We start from the raw sequence: 19233 nt of genomic DNA, 5'->3' as shown, positions 1-19233 counted from the left end.
GATGCCCCCTGTATATAGCCTTGTTATTGTTATTCTTATTGTGTTACTTTTTATTATTACTTTTTATTTTAGCCTACTTTGTAAATATTTTCTTCTTCTAGAGCTGCACTGTTGGTTAAGGGCTTGTAAGTAAGCATTTCACAGTAAAGTCTACACTTGTATTCGGCGCATGTGGCAAATAAAGTTTGATTTGATATTTGATTAACAGAGTAGCAGCAGCGTAAATGATGATTCTATGTGAGTATGTGTGCGTGTCTGTAGTCAGTATAAATATGTGTGTGTTGGAGTGTCAGTGTGCGTGAGTGTGTAGAGTCCTGTGAGTGTGCATAGAGACAGAGCAAAATATATATATATGTAGTCTGTGTAGCCATTCTGTTAGCTATTTAGCATTCTTATGGCTTGGAGATACAAACTGTTCAGGAGTCTGTTGTCTTGATGGACCGATACTGCTTGCCGTGCGGAAGCAGAGAGAATAGTCCATGGCTTGAGTGGCTAGAGTCTTTAACAATTTTCTTGACTTTCCTATCACACCACCTGATATAGAGGTCCTGGATGACAGGGAGCTCAGCCCCAGTGATGTACTGGGCTGTCCGCAACACCCTCTGTAGTGCTATGCGATCAAGGGGGTGCTGTTGCCGTACCAAGCTGTGATGCAGCCAGTCAAGATGTTCTCAATGGTGCAACTGTAGAACATTTTGAGGATTTGATGGCCCATGCCAAACCTTTTCAACTTCCTGAGGGGGAAGAGGTGCTGTCGCTCCTGTGTGCGTGTAAGTGGACCAGTGACAGTGCATGTCAGAGAAAAAAACAGGCCATGAGGTCGAAGGAATGTCCGTAGAGCCCTGAGACAGGAATGTGTCGAGACACAGATCTGGGGAAGGGTACCAAAAACATTATGCAGCATTGAAGGTCCCCAAGAACACAGTGGCCTCCATCATTATTTAATTAGATTTTAATGTATTTATTTCACCTTTATTTAACCAGGTAGGCAAGTTGAGAACAACTTCTCATTTACAATTGCGACCTGGCCAAGATCAAGCAAGCAGTTTGACACATACAACCACACAGAGTTACACATGGAGTAAAACAAACATACAGTCAATAATATAGTAGAGAAATAAGTCTATATACAAAGTGAGCAAATGAGGTGAGATAAGGGAGGTAAAGGCAAAAAAGGCCATGGTGGCGAAGTAAATACAATATAGCAAGTAAAACACTGGAATGGTAGATTTGCAGTGGAAGAAAGTGCAAAGTAGAAATAGAAATAATGGGGTGCAAAGGAGCAAAATAAATAAATACAATAGGGGAAGGGGTAGTTGTTTGGGCTAAATTATAGATGAGCTATGTACAGGTGCAGTAATCTGTGAGCTGCTCTGACAGCTGGTGCTTAAAGCTAGTGAGGGAGATAAGTGTTTCCAGTTTTAGTGCTTTTTGTAGTTCGTTCCAGTCATTGGCAGCAGAGAACTGGAAGGAGAGGCGGCTGAAGAGAGATATACCTGCTGGAGCGCGTGCTACAGGTGGATGCTGCTATGGTGACCAGCGAGCTGAGATAAGGGGGAACTTTACCTAGCAGGGTCTTGTAGATGACCTGGAGCAAGTGGGTTTGGTGACGAGTGTGAAGCGAGGGCCAGCCAACTAGAGCGTACAGGTCGCAGTGGTGGGTACTATATGGGGCTTTGGTGACAAAACAGATGGCACTGTGATAGACTGCATCCAATTTATTGAGTAGGGTATTGGAGGCTATTTTCTAAATGACATCGCCGAAGTTGAGGATCAGTAGGATGGTCAGTTTTACGAGGGTATGTTTGGCAGCATGAGTGAAAGATGCTTTGTTGCGAAATAGGAAGCCAATTCTAGATTTAACTTTGGATTGGAGATGCATAATGTGAGTCTGGAAGGAAAGTTTACAGTCTAACCAGACACCTAGGTATTTGTAGTTGTCCACATATTCTAAGTCAGAACCATCCAGAGTAGTGACGCTGGACGGGCGGGCAGGTGCAGGCAGCGATCGGTTGAAGAGCATGCATTTAGTTTTACTTGTATTTAAGAGCAGTTGGAGGCCACGGAAGGAGAGTTGTATGGCATTGAAGCCCTTCTGGAGGGTAGTTAACACAGTGTCCAAAGAAGGGCCAGAAGTATACAGAATGGTGTCGTCTGCATAGAGGTGGATCAGAGACTCACCAGCAGCAAGAGCGACATCATTGATGTATACAGAGAAAAGAGTCGGGCCAAGAATTGAACCCTGTGGCACCCCCATAGAGACTGCCAGAGGCCCGGACAACAGGCCCTCCGATTTGACACACTGAACTCTATCAGAGAAGTAGTTGGTGAACCAGGTGAGGCAATCATTTGAGAAACCAAGGCTGTTGAGTCTGCTGATGAGGATGTGGTGATTGACAGAGTCGAAAGCCTTGGCCAGGTCAATGAATACGGCTGCACAGTATTGTTTCTTATCGATGGCGGTTAAGATATCGTTTACATTTACATTTACATTTAAGTCATTTAGCAGACGCTCTTATCCAGAGCGACTTACAAATTGGTGGATTCACCTTACGATATCCAGTGGAACAACCACTTTACAATAGTGCATCTAAATCTTTAGGGGGGGGGGGGGGGGTTAGAAGGATTACTTATCCTATCCTAGGTATTCCTTAAAGAGGTGGGGTTTCAGGTGTCTGAAACCCCACCTCTTTTAGGACCTCATCCCTTCATCCCTTTAGGACCTTGAGCGTGGCTGAGGTGCACCCTTAAAGAGGTGGGGTTTCAGGTGTCTGAAACCCCACCTCTTTTAGGACCTCATCCCTTCATCCCTTTAGGACCTTGAGCGTGGCTGAGGTGCACCCATGACCAGCTCTGAAACCAGATTGCATAGCGGAGAAGGTGCGGTGGGATTCGAAATGGTCGGTAATCTGTTTGTTGACTTGGCTTTCAAAGACTTTAGAGAGGCAGGGTAGGATAGATATAGGTCTATAGCAGTTTGGGTCAAGAGTGTCCCCCACTTTGAAGAGGGGGATGACCGCAGCTGCTTTCCAATCTTTGGGAATCTCAGACGACACGAAAGAGAGGTTGAACAGGCTAGTAATAGGGGTTGCAACAATTTCTGCAGATCATTTTAGAAAGAAAGGGTCCAGATTGTCTAGCCCGGCTGATTTGTAGGGGTCCAGATTTTGCCGCTCTTTCAGAACATCAGCTGACTGGATTTGGGAGAAGGAGAAATGGGGAAGGCTTGGGCGAGTTGCTGTGGGGGGTGCAGTGCGGTTGACCGGGGTAGGGGTAGCCAGGTGGAAAGCATGGCCAGCCGTAGAAAAATGCTTATTGAAATTCTCAATTATAGTGGATTTATCGGTGGTGACAGAGTTTCCTATCCTCAGTGCAGTAGGCAGCTGGGAGGAGGTGCTCTTATTCTCCAAGGACTTTACAGTGTCCCAGAACTTCTTTGAGTTTGTGTTGCAGGAAGCAAATTTCTGCTTGAAAAAGCTAGCCTTGGCTTTTCTAACTGCCTGTGTATATTGGTTTCTAACTTCCCTGAAAAAGTTGCATATCACGGGGGCTGTTCGATGCTAATGCAGAACGCCACAGGATGTTTTTGTGTTGGTTAAGGGCAATCAGGTCTGGAGAGAACCAAGGGCTATATCTGTTCCTGGTTCGACATTTCTTGAATGGGGCATGCTTATTTAAGATTGTGAGGAAGGCATTTAAAAAAAAATAACCAGGCATCCTCTACTGAAGGGATGAGGTCAATGTCCTTCCAGGATACCTGGGCCAGGTCGATTAGAAAGGCCTGCTCGCTGAAGTGTTTCAGGGAGGGTTTGACAGTGATGAGTGGAGGTCGTTTGACCGCTGACCCATTACGGATGCAGGCAAGGAGGCAGTGATCGCTGAGATCTTGGTTGAAACAGCAGAGGTATATTTAGAGGGCAAGTTGGTTAGGATGATATCTATGAGGGTGCCCGTGTTTACGGCTTTGGGGTGGTACCTGGTAGGTTAATTGATAATTCATGTGAGATTGAGGGCATCAAGCTTAGATTGTAGGATGACTGGGGTGGCAAGACCCAGTTTAGGTCACCTAGCCGCACGAGCTCTGAAGATAGATGGGGGGCAATCAGTTCACATATGGTGTCCAGAGGACAGCTGGGGGCAGAGGGTGGTCTATAGCAGGTGGCAACGGTGAGAGACTTGTTTTTAGAGACGTGGATTTTTAAAAGTAGAAGTTCAAATTGTTTGGGTACAGACCTGGATAGGAGGACAGAACTCTGCAGGCTATCTCTGCAGTAGATTGCAACACCGCCCCCTTTGGCCGTTCTATCTTGTCTGAAAATGTTGTAGTTAGGGATGGAGATTTCAGAGTTTTTGGTGGTCTTCCTAAGCCAGGATTCAGACACGGCTAGGACATCCGGGTTGGCAGAGTGTGCTAAAGCAGTGAATAAAACAAACTTAGGGAGGAGGCTTCTAATGTTAACGTGCACAAAACCAAGGCTATTACGGTTACAGAAGTCATCAAAAGAGAGCGCCTGGGGAATAGGAGTGGAGCTAGGCACTGCAGGGCCTGGATTTACCTCTACATCGCCAGAGGAACAGAGGAGGAGTAGGATAAGGGTACGGCTAAAAGCTATTAGAATTGGTCGTCTAGGACATCCGGAACAGAGAGTAAAAGGAGCAGGTTTCTGGGGGCGATAAAATAGCTTCAAGGTATAATGTACAGACAAAGGTATGGTAGGATGTGAATACAGTGGAGGTAAACCTAGGCATTGAGTGATGATGAGAGAGATATTGTCTCTAGAAACATCATTGAAACCAGGTGATGTCATCGCATGTGTGGGTGGTGGAACTGAGAGGTTGGATAAGGTATAATGAGCAGGGCTAGAGGCTCTACAGTGAAATAAGCCAATAAACACTAACCAGAACAGCAATAGACAAGGCATATTGACATTAAGGAGAGGCATGCTTAGCCAAGTGATCAAAAGGGTCCAGTGAGTAGTGAGGTCGGTTGCAGTCACGGCGATTCAGACAGCTAGCCGGGCCATGGGTAGCAAGTTGTTTGGAACCACTAAGACTCTTCCTAGAGCTGGTCACCCAGCCAAACTGAGCAATCGGGGGAGATGGGCCTTGGTCAGGGAGGTGACCAAGAACCCGATGGTCACTCTGACAGAGCTTCAGAGTTCCTCTGTGGAGATGGGAGAACCTTCCAGAAGCACAACCATCTCTGCAGCACTCCACCAATCAGGCCTTTATGGTAGAGTGGCCAGGCAGAAGCCACTCCTCAGTAAAGCAACATGACAGCCCGCTTGGAGTTTGCCAAAAGGCACCTAAAGACTCAGACCATGAGAAACAAGATTCTCTGGCCTGATGAAACCAGGATTTGGCCTGAATACCAAGCGTCACACCTGGAGGAAAACTGGCTCCATCCCTACGATGAAGCATGGTGATGGTGGCAGCATAACGCTGTGGGAATGTTTTTCAGCGGTAGGGACTGGGAGACTAGTCGGGATTGAGGCAAAGATAAACGGAGAAAAGTACAGAGAGATCCTTGATGAAAACCTGCTCCAGAATGCTCAGGACCTCAGACTGGGGAGAAGGTTGTGGTGGCTAATTTCCGCATTACCAAATGAGGAGTTACAAACACACCAGTCCGAGTTAAACTACATCTTTAATACTTAATTAAGATACTTTTGCAAAAGTTCTTGACCCCACTAATGCATTCTCTCGAATGAACCAGGAAGGTGATTACAGAATTGCTACAGGGATCTTTTATAGCAACGATACCCCCTTCAACGTACATTGACAAACCACAGATACTTAGTAACAGTTCACAAAGGTTAAGTTTTGTATGACAGATATCAATAAAACACATCAGACAGTAACTGCTATGTCAACAGGATTAATGGTATAGCCCAGTATCTGGTCTCCTTAGAACCGTCCCTCCCTGGTACGGTATTGAACAGAACTATTTCATCCAATGGCATATATCAATTGTCAACTCTAGATACTCCCATCTCAAGCAAACCCCCTCTTGACCCTACTCCTGGACAGGCTCACTGGAGGGAGTGAGCCTCTAGGCCATATATTATCACAGGATAAGTGTGAGATCTAAGAGAGGACATACAAGGGTCCATTTACTGCCATAATCCTCCCCACAATAAAGAAAAGGAGGGTGTGACTTGCTCACAGACATTGTGGAGACAAGTCATTGGTTCCCCAGTAATCACGCCATCCCTTCACATGGTTTAAGCATAGGTAAAGAGACATTCACATATGAAGACAATATTTAATTCTGTCCTCCTCTCTTGCTGATATTCTGCAGAGCAACAGAGACAAGTAAAAGACAAGTCTGACCTCTTCCCCTCTCTGGGCCCCAAGTGTCTGAGCCCCAGCTAAGGGAAATGTGTAACTGAAACATTCCAGAGTCAAAGGACACTTTCTAATGACAAGTATCTCACATAAGCATATTATACTAATAAAACATCTTAATTATCTATGTTACCCAACTAATTCTGATTCGTCCACGACAAGGTTCACCTTTCAACAGGACAACGACCCTAAGCACACAGACAAGACAACGCTGGAGTGGCTTCGGGACAAGTCTCTTAATGTCCTTGAGTGGCCCAGCCAGAGCCCGGACTTGAACCTGATCGAACATCTCTGGAGAGACCTGAAAATAGCTGTGCAGCAATGAAAAAATCCACTGCTATTTGCTTTCCTTCATTGAAATCTGAAGGGTTATCAGAAAGTAATTGTAAATTTAACAAAGCCTGTCTTTCAATATAGCATGTGCTAATCCCCTAAATGCCAAATCTGTATGCTTAATTAGCTGTTGAGATGTCAATGATGAAGAGAGCACCCCATGTCACCTTTTTTTGTGGTCTGTATTTTAAGGGATCAAATGACCATAAGACCTAATTAACTATATGAAGCTCATCTTTTATGACAAGAGCTCAAGGGGATTACCAAACAGTTGCACTTTGTGTCTGTCAGTCAGAAGACGGTGATGGAAGTTATTCATCCTGTAGTGTCTTCTCATTCTGCCCCTAGGCTGTTTCCAGCTGTGCTGCCCAACTGTGAGAAGCTTAATGACCTCTGAGTGCCTCTTTTTGTTCTCTCTCTCTCTCTCTCTCATTAGACACCCAACAGTAGGACAATGGAACCCTTGTGGACACTTCATCTAACGAGTTAAATACATTACTGACTGTGACATGTTTATGTGAGAGTATTGTCTCAAAAGTATTGGGTGGGTTGGTTCAGTTTTCAGTTAAAATGTTGTAATCTTCAAGACCGCAATTCTATACTTGGCCACCAGATGTCAGAGGTCAGGCTTTTGAGTGACAATGGATGGAGAAGGACTTTGACAAGTCACAGAGGTAACATATGTTCATTAATACAGAAACAAATGCATCCATTTCCTCCTTAGACTGTCATTATGACTTTTAAAAACAATTCACCCATTGCAAGTAACAATTTACATGATTAAGAAAATATAAAATATATATAGTCTCGCTATTGTTATTTTACTGTTGCTCTTGAATTACTTGTTACTTTTATTTCTTATTCTTATCCGTATATCCAACTGCATTTTTGGTTAGGGGCTCGTAAGTAAGCATTTCACTGCTACCTGTTGTATTCGGCGCATGTGGCTAATACAATTTGATTTAATAACAGTTTATTATTTACATACATATGTTCAATGTGTGTGCACAGGTCAGATGTAACTTGGTGGTGGGCTCAAAGTAAACTTACAGGTAATTCATTCACTTGTATAATACTTAGGTTCCAGGGTCATTTAAAATGCACAAAAACACTGCTCCCACCAATGTAATGTGCAGTTTAGAGGGTTCGGAAAGTGAAAGTTAGACGTCCTCCAGTGATTTTGTTTTACTTTTCCTGTTCAAATATCCCAAGTATAAATACATACACTAAAGGGTTAAAAAATATGTTTTGAGCAAAATAGTGTTTTTGAGACAACCGCAAACTTCAAGGATTTTGGAGTGGTAGGTTTGGGGTTGCAGGTAGTCTAGTAGTTAAAGCGTTGGGCCAGTAACCGAAAGGTTGCTAGATCAAATCCCTGAGCTGACAATGTAAAAATCTGTCGTTCTGCCCCTGAACAAGGCAGTTAACCCACTGTTCCTATGCCGTTATTGTAAATAAGAATGTATTCTTAACTGACTTGCCTAGTTAAATAAAGGTTAAATAAATAAAATAAAAGGAGATGGTCAGATGTGATGTCATCAGCCTCCTCCTTGTTTGAAGAACAATAGAGAACAAAAGAGGAAAGCAGCACCTGCCCCTCCCCCTGCTTGTTCCATGTCATGTCATACCTGGACCACCTATTGAGATGTTCCTTTTGTTAAGTAAATCATGTGTTAAATGAGGTGAAAAGGAAACTGGTGGACATTAAGACCAGACAGAGACAGCACACAGGCGCTATGTAAAACATGTCTTTATCTAGAAGCCACCACCATCTCAATTAGTTTACATGACAGACAGGAATTTATAGACACAGGTGTATAAATGATCATCAACTCCAATTCTCACTCTTACACTTCTATAAACATACAAGTATTTCACAATTGCTGTCTTTTGAATAGACTTGTCTCTACTTGCGAACGCCTGCTGAAACCTCATACTTTTGTTTCAGACATGATGTGAGGGAAATATTACATACTTTTTCTTGCCATTCATACTGGTTTCTTCTCAAGCTTGTGCAGGGACTGTTAAGACAGGCAGCCCAGTTAATAAAAAAAAATACACAACTATTCTCATTCACTGTTCACAGAGCTCTTGAATAAACAAAGCTAGCTACTTAGTTAACGCTTCCCAGATTCCCAATGCTGAATTGTATCTTAAAGGCCCCGTGCAGTCAAAATTCAGTTTTCTGTGTTTTGCATCATATTGCACAACAGCTGATGAAACTAACAAGATTTGATCAGTATTATTTCCTGGTTGAAAATACATTCTACATAGGACCTTCTAAACAGCAGGTTTTGCATGGGTGGAGTTTCGGCTTGCCTGGTGACATCACCAGGTGGTAAATGAGCTAATAGATTAATAACAAAGAGTTCCAAACCTCTCTAACAATAACAACTAGTTTTCCCTTTTCTCCTCCCCACTCAGACCACAATTGTTGCTTGTTAAAACGTTTAACGCTTAAAAGCAACAAAAAAAAACATTTTGATAATTTTTATGGAAAACCATTACAGTAAGGTACATTATTGTTACCCATAAATGATTTGATATAAAAACGGCTGCATTGGGCATTTAAGACCCGTTACCAGAGCCAACACAGATTTGGTGTTGTTGACTCACTCTTCACAGGTTCCAAGACTAACACACAAGTTGTAGCTGGCTCAGCTGTACAACCCAAGCTCAGCATGGTAGGACATAGGAGAATTTTACAACTCACGCTTATACGTTTTTGGCTCAGACATTGCACTAAAAGAGGAGAGTGATTTTACTCAGAATAGGACTTGCTACAACACAGTTCCCCAAAAAACAACAATCCAGATTACTTTAATCCATAAAATGATCAAAAAGGGGGTACCATGATCAAATGTAGAAAATATGAGATCTTTTTTTTTTAAATCTAAAGACCGTTCTTCCCTTTTTGGTGCTTTTTCTGTTCACAGCAAAATGGTCTTTGTTTTTCAGCAGCACATTTGCCATGCAGTGTCTTTCTACCTGGCCTGTCTCCTCTTACAGTTAACTTTGGCATTAGAACCTGCCACCTCAGACACATATAGTCATGGTATTGGTCATCTACAGGACGGTTTCCTGGCGATCCAAGTCTTCCCAGTTCACCAATCTTATTTAGGCTCCAGTTTAAAATCACAACTGACAAGAGGTGTTTAGACATTCAAGACTGTCAGTATGGAGTAACCCGCAATGTAGAATTTCACTATCTTTGGTCACTATCTTCCAGCATACTGTCACTGCAGGGTGTTCCTACAGTACAGTCAACACATTGGCTGCTGGATCGGATTCAACCTATTGAGAATGTGTGCATTTCCACTGTCTGTTATCCTCTGACCAGTTTGGCACATCAAGGTGGATAAAAAGCATCAATACTCCAGTTGTCCTTGTCATCGTGTGTCAGTAGCGAGTCTGAGGATTCAGACTGGTAGGGTGGCACTGTTGGTATCCTGAGTGGACGGGCACTGAGTGGTTACCTCTGACTGAGTGGTAAGGTCTGTGCCAGGGTGCGGAGGGTAAATGTCCTGGGGATGAGGGGCGTCTATTACAGACCCCAGAATGTCAAAGGGCACTTCAATGGAGTGGCGGATGCTCTCCTCATACGTTGGAGGGGGCTGTGGGAGAGAAAGAGTAAGCTTTGGTTAACACTGCTTTAGAACCTAGGGTAAGTGGGTACGTGTCAAATGGGTGAGTGGATGGCTTGATTTGAGTGTCGCGGCTCATCATATCAAGCTATGCTTTGTGACAACGTGAGCCACTTAGAATGAGTCACCCTCCTAAAATAAAGGTTTAATAAAAAATAAATAAATAAATGTTAACACTCATAGTTGAGAGGCTATAAAACGTACTGAAAATGTTAAACGCTATATATTCCACACACAAAATAACCCATGACCTTCTAAAATGACATCCCATCTAAGATTAGAGACTCCATTTCCCAGGTGTAGGTGTTTCCTAGTGTGTATTGGCTGATACATAATCTCTAACATCAAACCTAATGGCATCATGTTAGCGTTTACATGACAGATTAGGCTGGCAGCACCCGGGCTGCCTTTAGCATCACTTCTCCAGTACAGAGCCAATCTCCGTCATCAGCCAGCTCCTCACTCCCTGACTAACTCCTTATCTTTTAATTGCTTGGGGCCCCGCGGGCCCTGCACGCCTATAAAAACACCACACACGTACAACGCAACAAAGTTTCACTCCAGCCCCTACGGCCACAGCACAGACAGGGCAATTATGGGCCATCAGATCCCCTCTAAAGTCTGAAAGGGCCACTTTGAGCTACCGGTGACAGGATGGGGGACTGATGGGAGGGCACTTATTCACTGGGACAGTTATTAAAGAAAAAGAGGAGCAGAAAAAGACAAGTAAAGGAGAAAAAAAGCACAAAGCTGCATTCTCTGCCACCGTTTACACTGAGGACGCAAGCTTTAATTATGTTTGATTTGCCTTTTTCTCATTACCTTGTTTGCTCGAGCGTTACGCAAGTCAAAGCCCCGGCGAAAGATCAACACGGTAAAACCTGGGACTACAGCAGATGAGATGATAGGGCTCCTATTTACGGCGTTCTGAATAGTGTTTCATCTTAGAACAAGCTCCAGTTATCCTGTGACTGCACATTTATAATGAGCAAAACCTCTCATTTATAGGCCACTGCACTTTGGAGTAAACAACAGATTATGTATGTGAGGCTCTTTAATAATGGACTAAAGATGAACTTTGGTAACGTTCAATAACCTACACTTTCAGGCAGCTGAGGCAGCGTTCAATACTTATGAGGACACATGTCACTTATCTCAATGCTACCCGTCCACCCCCCGGTATCTTACCTCAGTCAGCATGGAGCCGTTGAGGCCGAAACGGTCAGCGATCATCATGTGTATCTGTCTCTGGCGGTCCTTCTTCCTGACACTCTCGTAGGAGGGCAGCCTGGGGAGGGGCGCCTCCAGGGATGGCAGGTGGTAGCTGGAGGGCAGGCCGATAAGGAACAGCTGCCCTGACTGATGGAGAGAAGACGCAGACAGCTGGGGAACACAATGGAACAGTTAGAGAGATGTCATAAACACTTTGATGGAAGGTACTGCTGGTGTCTGTTTGGTCATGGAGAATCCTTGTCAGTGCATCACTGCTGACTGTACGCATCAGAGCAATAAACCTATCCAGGAAGCGGGGCCTCCTGTTCCTGGAGATTTTTTACAAGAAAAACATCAAATAAATATGATTTAACACTATAAAACATGACAGATGTATATATAATATGATATACTATATAATATGATTTTATTAAATCTTGGAATTGGTCTGAGCCGGTATTGCTTATTTTATAAAGCAATGTACAGCTGTGTGTCGCTATACCCCCTTGAGGGGCCCTCTGGCCTGTGACTGGCGCTGCGGTGCTGGTTAGCTGCTGGTGATTATGGCTATATGAAATTGCATTGGCATAGCCTTGTTTGTTAATTTAGTAGAAAATACACTTTCATATTCCTGTTCCCTTATCACAGCCAAGACACCTATTTTATAGGTAGAATATATAACAAAATAAATAGAAAATAATATTTTTGAAAAGCAAAGAATTGCAAGTGAGAAGTGAGATCATGACTGGAATGGTTACTTTTTTAAAGAGTGACAATTTGAGAAGGGTCTCATGCGCTCAATTTTAAGTTGAAAGACAATTTATTCAGGGATATAAATCGTATAATTTCTTATTTTCAACAGTATATATAGATGTTAGTTCAGATTAGGTTCTGCCTGGTCTTTGGACTTTTCAAAATGTATTTACATTGCATGATTACGCATGAATGACCTTTTACCCCATGACACGACACATCAGTTTGGTGAGTAGGTTTACTATAATGTTCTCCCCTGTAACTTGTTTTTAAATGGCATATGAACGCAAAAGTAGTCTATTCTATATTACATAACTAGGTTGAACTATAGCACAGTAGTAGACACATGGGATTCAGTTCCTTGTGCTTGACTACAGAAAGCAATAGCCTATCAAATTGATGTGGATGTGTTTGCTGCTTATGTTGTAGACTGCAGTCTACCTGATCTTGCACGATTGATGTTATTTAGTTTACTGTCTGACTTATCTAAAGAGCAAGGTGTAGCCTAGGCCTAATTCTTTCTCCATGGTTCAGACCTGTCTCCTCGTTGCACATTGCCTTGTAGCAATCTGTGCGCTTAATAATCCCGGTGCAGGTATAAGCTACTTAATGATGATTGACGACCATTCAAATATTAATGCATTTATGATACCAGCGACTTTGGAAGTTATAACCCCCCCCCCCTTCAGTGCCGGGCCTTCTTACCTGTGAGTGTGTGTTGTCGTGTATGATGTCATGAGTCTGTTCCAGACAGGGGTTTCCCACCAGTGTCTGTCTGCTGCTGTAGTACTGAGGAGGGGCATCCTGCAGGAGGACAGAGAGAACAGTGATTAATGTGAGTTAGACTATAGTATGATGAACCCTCCATTAGCACATTAACTACAGAGATGACTGAACAACTTCTAACAACCCTACATTTAAATTTGAGATTCAACGAGAATCTAATTAAAATAGAGATTGAATGTCGACGATCTGCCCAACGTTAACCTTGTACAACATTCCGAAAGTCTTGCGAACTTACATTCTGTTTTGATAACGCAGTGGTAATCAGCCTGGTAATTACGAGGCTAGCCCAACATCGCAATTAGGAAGGCATTCCCTAATTTCAGCCTCATTGACCAATTGTCATGCCTCGTTTCATTCGTTTTGGTCCTGACTGTTTTAGCAATACCATAAACTATCTAGCCTGTAAGACGACCACCCTACGATTTCCGTGCCTCCTCCCAGTCCCACCCATTTCAAACAAGATTAGGCAGGCTCACACTGTATGAGGTGCTGGAATTCTTCAAAAGCCCTGCCGGAAAACTAGGTGATTACCCTGGGCCTAAATGAGTCTCTTTGTATTGGGGACAATGCAGTGTCCTACTGTGTCACCAGGGTCACTAGCAAGAAACCACACAGTGGGACCTTTTCAGCATCTCTCTTTTCCCTTGTAACTGTAGCAGGTTCCTCTCAACAAGCATGCTCAAATACACATTATGGCCCCCATAGTTAATTTGGACAACATTACACAGCATTACAACAAAGGAATGTTTTGCCTGACAGAGTTCAATCCAGTATCACAACCGGCCGTGCTTGGGAGTCCCAATTGGCCCAGCATCTTCCGGGTTAGGGTTTGGTCGTTATTGTAATAATAATTTGTTTTTAACTGACTTGCCTAGTTAAATAAAGGTTAAATAAAATAAATTAAAATGAGGATGTGTGATGAGTAGGAGAACGGTTGTAGCAATTTACATAGGAACATTTCCCCACTGCGAATCACACATAGGAAAGTAGGCTTGTTCATATTGACAAAATGGTCACCTTCAAAACATCAGGGCCAGTTTTGATGTCTGCCTGAACGGGGACATCACTCACGTTCCCAGTGATGCAGTTTGACCTTTGTCACCACCCCTCCAGCATGTGACAGAGAGAGACGCCACAGAAACATTGATGTCAAAGGTCACCTTCCCTCACTAGTTTGCACTTTCAAGGGGCGAAACAAGTCTTCAGGGTAAAAAGGGGAGATGTCCTTTTGTTTACTGCCTCTGATTCACCCAGCGTGAAAAAGCACAACCGTGTAAAATGAGAGCTGAAGTGGGGGGAGGACCCCATCGGCAGTGTGCCTTTTTCAGTACCGCGACCTGAAGGAGAGACATTGTCCCCAACACCAACAGGAGGGTCGGGGCCATTATTCATGGAGCAAAGTGAAGCAGGGGAAGGTATGTGGCAACAACACATATAGAGGAAAGTAAACGTTCCATAGAAAACAATAATAGAGCCTTTTTTCCATGTGAGCCTCCCTCACAATCTGGCTTGCCTTCAGGTTGGTGTCTTTGTAATGATCTTGTAACAAAACCACCCTCTTCTGCAACATGCCTCAATTAACCAGTCACTATTACATTTACATTTGAGTCATTTAGCAGACGCTCTTATCCAGAGCGACTTACAATAGTGAATGCATCCATTTCATTTCATTTCATGCATGCATTATTTTTTTGTACTGGCCCCCCGTGGGAATCGAACCCACAACCCTGGCGTTGCACACACCATGCTCTACCAACTGAGCCACAGGGAAGGCCCTGACTATATGGTATGACTATATGGTTGACTGGATAGGATTTCAGGGAATGTGTAAACGACATAACAGGGACCCCAAAAACAACAAACTGATTTCATCAAATCTGTTTCTATATAAAAACAACTTAAATCGTCAGGAAACTTGATTTTTACTTTGCTCACTTCGCCAGCTAGCTGTGTATTCTTTCACCCAGTAACACTTTGTCACCAGTACAGTTCCCAGAGGTCATCTCCATACCCACCAAGATCTTTCCATATTTACACCCTGTCACCCACTGTTTACTATATAGACTAGACTCCACTCCCCACACTGACAATATGTTAGGAAATAGTGACGAGCAATGTTGTCTGATCTGTCATGTGTGGGTTACTCTAACTGACAGCAGGTCAAAATGGCTGACAAGAGACAGCAAAACTTTTCTCTAATCTGTTCAGGCCAGAGCCAAACATAGCAGAGACAAAGGAGATGTTGGTGTTTCCTGTTTGTCTGAGAAAGGGAAAGAGTTGGAAGGTATGAGTAGTGTCCCTGTTCTCCAGAGATAACATATTAACCCTACCCCAGGGATGCAGGTCAGGAAGAGGAAACATGGAGGATGGGCAGAAACTGAAAACTGACCTCCATGGAGAGTTTATATTTCCTGTTCCTTATTTCCTGTACCAAGTTAGGGACGTGAATATTGGTCATAGTTTGAAGTTGTTAAATAGTATTGAAACGTATGAACCTCCATATTTTGGGCGTCCATCATAGTACCATTCATATAAGATACTCTTGTCTGCTATGTTCTATTCTCTGGGAGGGAGAGGAAAGGAGGTCAACAGTGATACAGAAGACTCCTCCTCTGTGCCAGTGTTTGTGATCCTCACTCAGGGGAACACTGAATATTGTATCCAGTTTGTGGGTGAGATTTGCGAGTAGGCTGTGCAGGATATGTTTGTCTGCAGTCAAGATCAGATTTTCCTCCGCCCTGTGTCAGCCATTCATATGTTTTCATACAACATGTTTTGAGTCAAATGTTTAGCTAAACAATCTGTTTTATAATACTCTCATTGTAGTGGTGTTGACACATCACAAGACTGGTGCAGGTATCAATAGCATTTGTCAATGCTGCCTCACCACACTATGGCTCATGATTGCTTTGGCACTCAGGGATAGTTATGGAAGCCGAAGCTCATAGCCAAAGCACTGTTAATTCCATTAAATGCAAATGCATGGTTTATATCAGGTTTATTCTGGGCCAGTTCCTACAGCCATGCAAATGAAACATGACACCTCTTAATGGCACTACATTTAATTTGCATGGTACATTTGGCCTCAGTCACATCTAATCTGTATTGTGCCTAACTTTATGGTTTGTTTACAAGTGACACTTTCTCCTTAATTGTATCTTTCATTAAAATATAGTGAGTGAGCTCAAGGTCCTTACCATGTCTCCATGGGTGTCCTTGCAGCAGTGAGGTTCTTTCCGGTATATGGACAGCAGCACCACGATCACCACAAAGAACACCAGACCTGAAACTAGTAAAGGAGAAGAGAAAACTCGTCACCCACTGTTAACAATGCATCAAAATGACAATGGACATGCACTTGTACAAAAGGTACATTATGTAATGCCCCAGTCTAATTAATGTAAAGTAATAGTTTATTATAGTTTTCATTACACTGTAATATGCTGTTGCTAGGGGACAGAGCTTTTCCTGCTCAGGTCACAGGTAATTAAGTTGAAACGCTGTGTGGACATACTGTTTAGACTATTTAATGGAACGCTGTTCACAATATGTTTTTCAATCTGTGGACAGGGATAATTGGCCATCGTAATGTTAGTCGCAGTCGATTTTCCACACTTCAAATTCATTTACTATCAAATATAAATGTGAAATCAACCATGTAATTCATCTTCTGATACAAAACAAGTCCAAGAGGAACACTAGCAGCTACAAGATAATACAGATAGGTTCTAAAAATAGAAAGCTCCATATCTAACGTGGTAGGCAAATAGGCTGCTATCTACAGTGATAGCAGCTGGCGAACAGTGTATTCAACATATTCCTTATCACACCACCACAGCAGTGATTTGATGAAGTAAAAGGATCCACCACTGGTGTGAACAACCTGCTGAGGCAACAGACTCCCCATCCAGATCTATAGCATAGGTCAGTCGTCCACATAGGCTACACTGTTGCAGTTTTCTACAACTTTACAATAGTTGTGTTTTGTCCAAAGAAAACGAATGAACACATACAACTGCTATTAATGTAACAGGCAAAAGGGACATGCTAATACGCCTGTTTATCATAATAGATGGGTTCATTACAAAAATATGCCTAAAATTATATCTGATTCTGATCTATGCTCAAATGCCACCATCAGTTTCATGGAAAAGTTGACATTGTGAGAGATTAAAATCTTACTTACATGCTGCCACAATGACGGTGAGTTGATCCGATGTTAACTGAGAGGGGGTGGTTGGAGTTGCAGCGGTGGACATCTCTGGCGAATAGACTATCTATACCCAATTGGATCATGAAGTCAGAGGGTAAAGGGGGACTGTTTTCATCAAAGGGACCGAGATCATAGATTCTGATTTTTTTCCTTATCCCTTGTACTATTCCAATGCAAGAGAGACGAGCTCCAAACAAGAGTCGGATCAGGGAAACTCACGTCGGTAAACATGCCACAGTATTTGAGTCCTAGGGCTCACTGTCGCGCTCTCAAATTCCGTGACGTCGCCGGGCACCGGACAACAAACAGTCCTTGTACGATGTTGATAGACACGCGCGCGCAGTCGCCAAGGAGGCAACTTGGCTGACACTGGTTATTAAGTAGCCACTGAACTCATAGCAGCACACCGAAGCGTTTTTTCATAATGTTGAGACAGTGTAATAAAGGTTTTTCTGTTGCATTTTCTTGACAGATCATAGGCTAAATCCAACTTTACTCGATCAATCATTCAGAAATGCACTAGTTTGTATTCTTCATGACAGACTAGATAGGCTTAACCATCAACCAGACTATATAACACACTAATGCAAATAGCTGATTTATTTGATTATATGTAAATTATTGACTACATTCACACAACATCACGCTTTACAGTATCTTAAAGTTTACAAAGTAAGAAGCCTAAATAGTTCTCTTGGTTGGGAATCCCAATATTAGGGTCCAAATCAGCCAGGAGGACATCACATTCCAGCGTTGTAGTTACAGTTTACCTTGGAGATGCCTGTGATGGGATAGTGTGCAATGAGAGGGAACAACCTGTTGGTGGAGTCCAAAACTGCATCTCTGCTACATGTACAGTTCCTTCGGAAAGTATTCAGACCCCTTGACTTTTTCCACATTTTGTTACGTTACAGCCTTATTCTAACATTTATTTAATTGTTTTTTCCCCTCATCAATCTACACACAATACCCCAAAATGACAAAGCAAAAACAGGTTTTTAGACATTTTTGCTAATTTATAAAAAATAAAAAAGCGAAATATTACATTTACATAAATTGTCACGCCTGTTCACGCTCCTCCTCTCTGGCTGCCTATCATTCTGTTTAATATTTTTTTAATATTTAAAAATATATACTTTTTGGATACTCTGGATACTCCCCATCATTACCACACCTGTCACCATCATTATGCACATCAGCGCTCATTGGACTCCATTGCCTTGTTGATTGCCCCTCTTATCTGTTTGTTCCTCGGTTAGATCCCTGTGTCAGCATTGAGGTCTTTATTTTTCCCCTGTTCTGTTTCATGTCTGTTGTTTATTAAATGTTCACCCCCAGTACCTGCTTCTCGTCTCCAGCGTCGATCCTCACAGAATGCTGACACCAATATGTGAAGCATCAGGGAGTTCTTGTTTTTGTTGGCAACGTCGGGTCCGGGTGCTGTCGCCGATGGAACCGGGTTGCCTCAGCTGGCTTGTCGGGCTTCCACGCCTTAGCTGGCTCGAGAGGTTTTCTTGCCTTGGTTGGCTCGGCAGGCGCCCATCCCACTTCATGCCTCAGCCGGCTCATCGGGTTCCCACGCCTGTCGGGTCGTCAAGATCCCACGCCTCAGCGGGCTAGTCAGGCTCCCACGCCTAAGCCGACCCATCGGGCTCACCCAGGTGGGACACCAGGGTTTCTCCAGAGATGTTCAATGAGGTTCAAGTCCGGGCTCTGGCTGGGCCACTCAAGGACATTGAGAGACTTGTCCCGAAGCCACTCCTGTGTTGTCTAGGCTGTGTGCTTAGGTCGTTGTCCCGTTGGAAAGTGAACCTTTGCCAACAGTCTGAGGTCCTGAGCTCTCTGGAGTAGGTTTTCATCAAGGATCTCTGTACTTTGCTCTGTTCATCTTTGCCTCGATCCTGTCTAGTCTCCCAGTCCCTGCCGCTGAAAAACATCCCCACA

The 19233-nt window shown here is 43.3% G+C and overlaps 1 protein-coding gene across 2 annotated transcripts; it reads right to left on the bottom strand.

Moving 5' to 3' along the window:
- Positions 1-8415: 8415 nt before the first annotated feature.
- LOC123743425 (uncharacterized) lies at positions 8416-17823 on the bottom strand. 2 transcript variants are annotated; one of them, XM_045720301.2, is made up of 5 exons: positions 17263-17823; positions 16274-16365; positions 12996-13094; positions 11514-11684; positions 8416-10295 (listed from the first exon to the last, which is right to left on the bottom strand). In XM_045720301.2, the coding sequence occupies exons 1-5, from the start codon at positions 17333-17335 to the stop codon at positions 10101-10103; spliced, it is 630 nt and encodes a 209-aa protein (XP_045576257.1). In that variant the 5' UTR covers positions 17336-17823; the 3' UTR covers positions 8416-10100. The 2 variants fall into 2 exon arrangements, with proteins under 2 accessions (XP_045576257.1, XP_045576256.1); XM_045720300.2 differs by having other exon boundaries at positions 11514-11708; positions 17263-17812.
- Positions 17824-19233: the final 1410 nt, after the last annotated feature.

This window comes from Salmo salar, chromosome 06, assembly GCF_965601325.2.
Source record: "Salmo salar chromosome 06, fSalSal1, whole genome shotgun sequence".
NCBI classification, from domain to species: Eukaryota; Metazoa; Chordata; class Actinopteri; order Salmoniformes; family Salmonidae; genus Salmo; species Salmo salar.
This window is presented reverse-complemented; position numbering and strand designations above follow the sequence as displayed.